This window comes from Stegastes partitus, unplaced genomic scaffold (assembly GCF_000690725.1).
Source record: "Stegastes partitus isolate 25-593 unplaced genomic scaffold, Stegastes_partitus-1.0.2 Scaffold1381, whole genome shotgun sequence".
Lineage (NCBI taxonomy): Eukaryota > Metazoa > Chordata > Actinopteri > Pomacentridae > Stegastes > Stegastes partitus.
Genome location: NW_007579112.1, coordinates 86,783 through 96,528, shown reverse-complemented (window position 1 = coordinate 96,528; position 9,746 = coordinate 86,783). Strand labels below are relative to the sequence as shown.

Genomic DNA, 9,746 nt, shown 5'->3' with positions numbered 1-9,746 from the left:
GGAGGTTCTACATCCATAGACGTCACCACAAACACATAAGCTGGTGTTGATGCTGCAGACGTGACTCTTCCAGCCGTCCGGTTCGTCAGCTTTCCTCTCTGAGGCGGATGTGATCCAGGGTCACATCTGTCCGACCTCGGAGGCCTCATCGCTCTGACATAATCTGCTTACATCATCTCCAGGCTCCTCCCACTGCGAGCTCTCGGCTGCTGTAATCTTTGATCGGCGACTTTAAGCTTCTGTAAAATCGCAGCAGAGCTGCAGCTCCACACTTAGAGACGGACTCGTTCTGCAGCTGAAGGCCTCCAGAACGTCTCTGGTGTTGGTCTGAGGCTCATGTTCACTCTGTGATCAGCACATTCCACCTCCACCTGCCGATCAGATGAATCGGTTTGAGTGTTTTTTTAAAAACTGAAACCATCTGTATATCTGTAATTTCACAGCCCAGAGTCGTGAAAATGATTCACCATGTTTTCTTGTTTTCTGTTCCTGACACACAAACTGTTTCTGAATAATGGAAACATCTGTAAGGTCAGACTTCTCTCACAGGGCTGAGTGTCTGGGCGTTGGGGTGGTGCTGGCCCACGCCGGGTGGCTGCCTGAGGTGGCCTGGTTCTCCCGGACTCTTGGTAGGTCTGGGCCCTGGGATGGCTCGGGTCTTGGGGCTCTCCTGGTCTGCATCCGTTAATAATAAAACTGCAGAATAACAGATGGTCTGAGGATGTTCTGTCTCCCTGAACACTGAAGTTACTGGAATGTGAATGTTTTCTGGTTTCGTTTCTCTGTGACTCGAGATCTTTTGACTGAACTCGGATCCACATTTTTAACAGTTTTCTGACATTTCAGAGACAAACAGCTGGTGACTGATCCAGAAAACAACCGACAGCGAACATGATCGTGAGCTTCTGATCGAGAATGAAGCTTCAACAAACCAAACTCCACTTGAATAAGTTCCAGTTTAAATCCAGTCAGATGATGTTTGGTCGCCTCCAGCAGCTTTTAGATCAGATGAGTTGTTATCTGACGTGCAGATGGAGGTGTTTGAAGGTTTTTGCTGTTTTTCAGAGTAAGGAATGAACTAGAGGTGGAACGGATCCAAAATGAACCACCAGCATCAGGAACATAATCAATACGGGACATTTGTACGAAGGTTCAAAGCAAAGCTCTGGTGCTGTACATGATCAGTAGATCAATGAGCGTATCTGCTGTCGTGACCTTCTCCAGGAACAGAGTCTGCAGACAGCGGCATCGGAGACGTGGACGACCTGCCGCTGCCTCAGCAGATCCACATCAGCAGCATCACCTGCGACTCCTTCAAGATCAGCTGGTCCATGGACAGCAGGGGCCGGGACCGGATCAGCCACTACTTCATCGACCTGAACAAGAAGGAGAACCTGAGCTGCAACAAGTTCAAACACAAGGTGGGAACCAAGCAGAGGTCCTGTGAGGCTGGTTCTCATGTTTCAGCCTCTTCAGACTGACTTCCAGTACGTTGTATCTGGTTGAACTGGTTCCCAGTATACAGGGAGCTGATATTTCAGATGAGATGATATTTCCAGTTCCTGGCGGATCAACATTTTGGAGGTTTTTAAATAAAATCTACTTTTCAAACTTGTTGGTGGGTTTCAGGATTTAGAGGATTAAATGTTTGTAACCTGGAATTTAAAAGTGCTCCATAAATAAAGGATGTTGTTACACAGACGATACGTAGAACGAAGGAAAAGCAGAAGTTCTCCAGCTGAGGACCTCTGTTGCTGTTTTTCAGGACGTTCCCACCAAGCTGGTGGCGAAGGCGGTTCCGCTGCCGATGACGGTCCGAGGTCACTGGTTCCTGAGTCCTCGGACCGAGTACACCGTCGCCGTGCAGACGGCCGCCAAACAGCCGGATGGAGAATACGCCGTGTCCCAGTGGAGCGAGATCATCGAGTTCTGCACCGCAGGTCCGACTACCTGAAACACACTTTGCTGCAAAAACATACAGCAGGTTTAACAAGTCAGGCTTGTTTTGGTTAGTCTGACTTCCTTTAGGTTTATTTGAGTTCCATGCAGCAAAGTTAGATAGTTTAGTCTCTGGACACTTAGGCTGGTAAACGTACCTGGACTAGGGCAGGCTTACTGTCTGGCTAGCTGTCAGGCTAACTATCTGGCTAACTGTCAGGCTAAGTGTCAGGCTAACTATCTGGCTAACTGTCAGGCTAACTGTCTGGCTAACTGTCAGGCTAACTGTCGGGCTAATTGTCAGGCCAAATGTCAGGCTAACTGTCAGGCTAACTGTCTGGCTAACTGACACTTAGCCTGAGTTTTTGTTCAACCAGAGTTTCTGTAACGTCCCAGATTTGACCCCAGATCTAGACTTTATTTAAGTCACAGAAAATGAACTTCAGAATAGCCTCCATGCGACTACTTGAACCTGCATCAAATTAGCCTGATTGTGTGAACTCCACCTGACCTTCGTGGAACCACTTTGGCCTCGACTGATTTGTTCGGTTTACTTAAGTGGTCATTTCCTCAGACTTCTTCATTATCGGCCATCTTTGTTTCTCGTCCTTTAAAGTTTAATCAAGGAAGAAACATAATTGTAAACATTTCGTTCACGTTTAAAGTTAAGGGTTCACTTTGTCGACAGAAGGAAGCAGAAACCTTAAACAAACGGCAGACGACAAACCAGTTTGTGTCACGGAGGCCGAAGCCAGAACAACAGCTGTGGTGTTGTGGTGAGTAAACCTGCCGGCTGTGTTTCTGCAGATTACTCCACCGTCCACCTGAACCAGCTGCTGCAGAAAGCCGAGGCCATCGCCGGCAGGATGCTGCCGTTCACCGTCTTCTACAGGAACCAGCAGAGGGAGTCCTTCCTGCCAGACAGGTGCGTCCTGCTGCCGTCCGATGTCCTCGTCCGTCCTCTGCTGTGTTTTAACGCTGTGTGTGCTGTGAACAGAGACGCTCAGTGTCGCCACCTGCTGCCGGCGGTGAAGGACGACAGCGGCAGCCACGGCTCGCCCATCAGCGGCAAACTGGAGGGGATCTTCTTCAGCTGCAACACCGAGTTCAACACCGGGAAACCCCCACAGGACTCTCCGTACGGACCCTACCGCTTCCAGGTACCTGAACGCACCACACACACCAGGTGATGCTCTGAGGCTGAAGTGATGTCATCACACAGGTGTGTTAAACACCGAAATCTGTGTCACTGTTGTGTTCGGATTAGAGATCTTGATGATTAGTCATTTATTACTGATGATAATTTAACGGATGAGGCAGAAAACAAAGGCCGTGATGTCAGTAAATGTGTCAGACCAGCTGTAGTACCTGGTTGTTCCACCAGGTGGAGCCTCTCACTGTTTAACCCTGTAGAGACCAGAGGAGGCGTCACTCAGTCTTCGCTAGCAACAGGCACCATGACAACGACTTCTGTGGCGGTAAATGGTTCATCTGGAAAGTTAAAGTTCACCCAGAAGTGCTTTAAAACATTAAAAAGACTCCTTAGACTCCAAAGTATGCTAGCAAAAGTAGGTTCTCTAAGGAACCATTTCATCAAATGTTTATCTAAAGAACTTTCAAAAGAGTCCAAAATGGGTTCTTGAGGCACAATAAATTACACTCCAAAAAACCTAAATGAAAGTAGGTTCTTTAAGGAGCCATTTCTTTAAAGAACCCTCAAAGGGGTTCTTTAGGCAACATAAATAATGCTTGAAAGAGGTTCAGCAAACTAAGTTCTTTGAAGTACCATTTCTTAATAAAGTTGGTTTAAAAAAACAAAACAAGTAAAAGAAATGTCCAAATCAAAAGGTTCCATTCGGAATCATAAATGACGCACTGAGGACCAACTGATTCATCAGAATGAAAGTAGTTGTTAGTTGCAGCTTTAATTTTATAGTTACCTGAGGAACCTTCAGTTCTTTAAAGTACTTCATTAGAAGAACTGTCCAAGTGCTAAGGTTCTGTGGAGCACCATTTATGGTACCAAATGGAACATTTTATTGATGGTTCTTTGAAGTACTTTTGGAGGTTCTTAAAAAAACTGCTTGAATAAATGGCTCCTGAAAGAACCTTCTGCTCGAAGCATCTGTTATTGTGCCTGAAGGAACCATTCCTTGATGATTCTTCTGTGCACCTTTATGGCTTCTTTAAACATCCGTTTGAAGAAATGATTCATTCAAGAGCCCGCTGTTGCTAAAGTTCTTTGGTGCCTCAAACGAACCATTTTCTGAGTATTCTTTGAGGCACTTTTAGGGGTTCTTTACAGAACCAGGGTTTTTCTAAGACTTTGTCCGTCCTTGTCGGTACAGATCCAAGCAGACGTCCTCTTTAACCACAACACCAACATCTACTTTGGGGATTTCTACTGCATGTACACGTCGTACCACTACGTCATCGTGGTTTTGGCCCCCGTCGGCTCCCCAGGAGACTCCTTCTGCAAGGGGAGGCTGCCGGTTCTGGACCGGTCCAGCAACTGCTTCCTGACCTGCACCAAGGAGGACGACGGCTCGCTGTCCTTCCGCCACGCTCAGGACGTCATCCTGGAGGTGATCTACACCGAGCCAGTGGACCTGTCGCTGGGGACGGTGGCCCAGATCAGCGGCCACCAGCTCATGAGCCTGTCCACCGCCAACGCCAAGAAGGACCCCAGCTGCAAGATCTGCAACATCAGCGTCGGACGTTAGCCGCAGCTTCGGTCCGCATAACAAGCTAACGCGTAGTAGCTAACAGCTAAACCACTAACTTCATTCACCTCTACCCAGAACTCAGCCCACGGATCGTCTGTGCAGCGTACCAGTTATGTCTCACTGTGACGGCGCCCTCTCGTGGTCACAGTGATGATCACAGGGGCAGCAGGAGGTCATGTGATGTCGCTAAAGAGCATAGCAGGTATTTCTTATACAGTCTATGCTAAAGAGCCGTGAAGCAAAGAGGAGGTCGGGGTGGATGGAGGGGAACCGCAGGAGGCCGCCTTCTGAATGTTTTCAGTGGAAACCGTTGAACTCTGAACAGTTTCTGGGCGTTTTTTTTTTTTTTTTTTACTCCTCTCCGTTTATCTTCACCGAGGTTCATGTTTCAGCATCAAGTCCTGCAGCTCTGTGGAACCAGAACCACGTGAAGGAGGAGACAGAACTCAGGGACGTCTTCTGTCAGCAGGACTCAGAACCATGGAGACCAGGAGTAAAGAAAAAGTTTCATTTATTTGATTGTTTGTTTTACAAAGATTGAAAAAACTGGAATCAACACGTCCAGCCGTTTGAGAGCGTCCTCTCTCTGTGTATCTGTAGATATCTGGAGCATTAGCGTAGATCTATACGTATTTACAGGATTAATCTGTTTCCTCTCTGCTCTGTGGGAACACGTCGGGTCGACTGCTGCAGAACACGTCGGACCCAGAGTCTGGTTGCTCTTCAGATGATCTGAAGGAAGTTTAACACATCTGTTAGCTTCTCTCACATATTTGAATACAGCCGAACTCACAATAAAGCTGATCTACAGATTTACAGATTTTCTGTTTCTGTTGTCATCCATCAGGTGTCTCCGTCTGAACACTGGACCTGGTTCTGTTCATGTCCTCTGTCAGCAGCTGGTAGCGTCAGTATTATGGGATGGATCATAGTGGTACCAGTTTAATGTCTATGACACAGAGTCATAGAAACAATCAGTGGTACCGTGGATGTGGTTCTGGTTCTGATCAGTCACCAGAGGAAACTTTACAAAGTGCATTCTGGGTAAACGGTCCAGACTCATGTGTGTGATGGTGGTTGGTGGTCGATTGCTTTGATTCTACAGATTTCCTGCTTTGTTTTCCAGAATAAATTAAATTATAGATAAAACCGTGTAGAATCACAGAGAACAGGATTTATTCGCATATTAACGACGTGAAAAGCGACTCATCAGTGTTTATTCAACGATAATTCATTTGTTGACAACGTTAAATTTCACCGTTTTACTCGATTTAAATCAACTAAAGCATGATTGTTTTCCAGATGTTTGCCATTATTACATTAACGAATGAAGAATGACTGAAGAACTGTTATTTTACAGATTTCCTTGGTTTTGTCACATCATAGATTGTATTTAATTAAATGATAATAATAAAAATCTAACTGTGTAAATTAAAAACAATCCAACACTGTGAATAATGTCCACATCAGAAGTCTGTATTTTTATGAACCGTACATCATTTTTCTTCTACCAGCTGAAGCGTCTTTATGTCTTTACTTCACACGTTGTCTTCACAGTCGTTACTGTCTTTGAACGTCTTTCATTTTCTGCACCAGTTTCTGCAGGAAACGTCTTTATTGGTGTGAAGAAGTTGAGCCACGCAGAGGAAACGTCCTGGAGGTTTCTGGCAGGAAGGGAGATGCTGCATAATCTGTTTTTATTCACATCGCTGTTTGACACGTTTCCTGCCAAACGCTTCGTTAACCCTTTAACATCGTGCAGGAGGCTGACATCTCTTACTGAGATGGAACGTGGTTCAGACATTCAGGGGGAACTAAAATCACTTTGCTCCTGACTGAACACTCTCAGAAGCAGAGGAACCTCGGGGAACCTTTCAGGGTTCTTCTCCATCGACACTGTGGAGGAACCTCTTGAGCTCAAAACAGTTCTTTAAGGAACCCTCCATCAGAGGCTGAAGGTTTTATTATGAATAGTTGAGTTTAACAGTTAGCTTAAAGTAATGGATTGAACACTTAGCTACTTAAATAGGTAAAAATAATGTATTGGCTCGAAGAAAAACAGAGATAAAAATAATCGAGGAACGCTCTGCTGGAGACACGTCTTCAGATCCTGGATTCGTTCACAGTGAATGAAGCGATGCAGAGCCCATCACTGGGACACTGACGGAAACTAAAACCAGACAGACTCTCGACTGTCTTCTTGTCTGGTGGATTTCTGGAGGTTTGTTCTGGACCAACGTCAGAACGGTGAAGCTCACACTGACTCTGACTTTAACGATAATGAGCAGAGCTGAACCCGAAAACCAGTGAAACTAAGACGGTCAGCGTTCCTGCTGAACATGTCAAAGCTCACATTCACAACGTGTGCAGTAAAAAGACGCCGTTTCTGGCCGTGCTGCATCGATTTGATCTGTTTCCTGTTGAGCCGTCCTGTGACTGATGCAGCACACAGATGAGGTTAATACGAGTTCACGCGATGTGGAGGAGGAAACCTTCAGAGAAGATATCACAACATCTGCTCACACCAGGCCGCACATCTGTAATCTGTGGCTTAGAGTCGTCTTTTCTGAGAAGCAGCTCGTCTGCTGACTGATGGCGAGATAAAAGATATAAGAGGTATAAGAAGAAGAAGAAGAAGGACTTGGTGAGCAGACGGACCGACGGACGTCTACCTGGACATGGATCACCTGCTGCTGCTGCTGCTGCTGCTGAGTTCAGGTACGACTCGACGCTGCAAAGCTCGGCACCAAAACACCGAAGTCAGGAAAAGTAAAAATGAGGAACACGTGGGGTTAAAACTCTTCCAGGTCTGATTCTAATTTGACTTTCTGTAGATTCATGTTGTAAAGTTTAGTCGTTTAATCTGCTTGCTTTGAAACACCTGCTGCTTTGTTCCTTTATCGACGTATTTGTGTTTGTTTCCATCTAAATTCGTCAACATTTTGTGTCACATTTTGTTCGATTTAGATTTTTATTGTGTTGCACCTTTTTGTGGTTGTTTGCGTTTAACTTTGGTGGTTTCGTGGTTTTTGCGTCTCTTCGGAGCCGTGCTGTGCTTGATCGCGGCCGTTTTGTGGTTTTAGTTTTATAACTGTGGTTATTGTGTGTGATTTGTTTTTGTCTCTGTTTGGTCATTTTACATTCATTTTTGGTTGTTTTTTGTGTTAGTTTGTGTTACTCTGAACCAGCTGCTGCTTTGTTGAGGCGCTGGGAGGCCAACGGTGGAGCTCAACCATCAGGCTGCAGAATGTCTGACAAGAAAAAAACACCATAAATCGATGCAAAACTACCAAGATCAGACACAAAACAGACACAAAATCAGACAAAATGAATCAAATGTGACACTAAATCACCAAAATTGAATGCATGCAAACACAAAGAGGTGCAAAAGGACAAAGATGAGTCAATAAATTCCCCAAATGTGACAAAAAAACGACCATAAATCGATGCAAAACTACCAAGATCAGACACAAAACAGCCACAAAGACACAAAATCATATTGAGTTACAATCAGACTTTTATTTCATCATAAAACGTTTTGGGAAGTTTTGCATTTTTTTGTTTTTATTTTGTGTCTTTGACGTCACTTTGCATCGATTTATGATTATTTTTTTGTCACATTTTGGACATTTTGTGTCTGATTTTGGTTGTTTTCCATCAAAGTTTGGACATTTTGTGCGTCTTCGTGTTCATTATGCATCTCATGACGTTAGTTCTGTCACATTTAAGCCTCCGAGCTTCGACCAGCTTTGCAGCAGGAAGTCGGTCGGCTGATCCTCGTTGATCAGTTTGTGTTCCACTGAGGCCGCTGATCAGAATTCTGCTTCATGCTGTTTCTCTCAGGACTCGGAGGTGGAGGATTCGTCATCTCAGCAGGTAAACAGGTTTGGACCGGTTTACTTCTCTTTGTGGTCATTTAATTTCATTTTGAACACTTTGTGTCTCACTTTGCATCTGTTTGTGCTCATTTGTCTCTTTATGGTTGTTTTGTCACATTTAATTTCACTCAATTTGATTTTTTTGGTCCCAGATTTTGCTCGTGTAGCATAGTTTCTGTGTCCATCCATCCATCCATCCATCCATCCATCCATCCATCCATCCATCATCCATCTATCCATCCATCTTCTGCGTTATCCAGAGTCGGGTCGCGGAGGCAGCAGTCTTAGCAAAGCCATTTTTAGTCAGGTATCAGAGGCTTCATTGCCTCAGAGTCTCTTAATCCGGCTGCATTATCTGTCTGTTGCATCTGATTTACGTGTTCTGTTAAGGATAAAAGAAATGTGACACACAAACATACAAACAGAGCGACATATATTATGACCCAGTGGTACAGTTCAAACAGCACTGAAGACAGACTGGAGAACATCCTCTGGTCAGATGGAGATCAATGTGTTGGGCTCAGATGGAGTCCAGATGTGTGGTGTGAACCTGACCAGGACCACCACAGTGGATGGATGGTCCTGACAGTGAAGCACGGAGGTGGTAGCATCATGATACGGGGCTGGAATGAAAGATGGACTAACTTTAGGCCTAAATTTAATAAATGAAATCTGAACTGGCAGTTTATAATCTCACATTAGAGACAATACTGTAGAAGTAATCTGATTACTGTGAGGCTCTAAGTAGAGAAATGAGGTGAGTCTTTGGTGTTTTCTTGTTTCCCACAATCCCTTGTTTTGTTGCAGCTGCTGAGTGTGAAGCAGCCAAAGCTGACATTGTGATGTTGGTGGATGACTCTTCAAGTCTCTCCCAAGAGGACTTCAGGAGCATTCAGCGGTTTATTGGCCAGGTCATCAACACCTTCAACATCGGCCCGGACACAGTGCATATTGGTAATATTTTACTGTCTCTGTATTCGAGTTGATTCTGTCTTTAGCCCTCTGAACTCACACTGGTTCATGTTTCACTGCAACACCAAGTCCTGCAGCTCTGTGGAACCAGAACAACATGAAGAAGGAGAGAGAACTCAGAGACGTCTTCTGTCAGCATGACGGAAATCAGAAAAAAGAAAACATGCCCTCAGTGTCCACAGATGTTAAACCCTGGAGCTCATGTCGTCTCCTCGTCCTGCAGATGTTGAAC

The 9,746-nt window shown here is 45.1% G+C and overlaps 1 protein-coding gene across 1 annotated transcript in view; it reads left to right on the top strand.

Annotated features, from left to right (window-relative positions):
- Nucleotides 1-4,974, top strand: part of LOC103370162 (phytanoyl-CoA hydroxylase-interacting protein-like) — an 11,731-nt gene extending 6,757 nt beyond the window's left edge. Inside the window, exons 2-6 of the mRNA XM_008299112.1 lie at nucleotides 1,225-1,421; nucleotides 1,766-1,940; nucleotides 2,746-2,863; nucleotides 2,936-3,098; nucleotides 4,287-4,974. Of these exons, the coding sequence (XP_008297334.1) occupies nucleotides 1,225-1,421; nucleotides 1,766-1,940; nucleotides 2,746-2,863; nucleotides 2,936-3,098; nucleotides 4,287-4,661 (1,028 nt within the window). The 3' untranslated portion in view covers nucleotides 4,662-4,974. The remainder of the gene's footprint in view (nucleotides 1-1,224; nucleotides 1,422-1,765; nucleotides 1,941-2,745; nucleotides 2,864-2,935; nucleotides 3,099-4,286) is intronic.
- The last annotated feature ends 4,772 nt before the right edge of the window (nucleotides 4,975-9,746 follow it).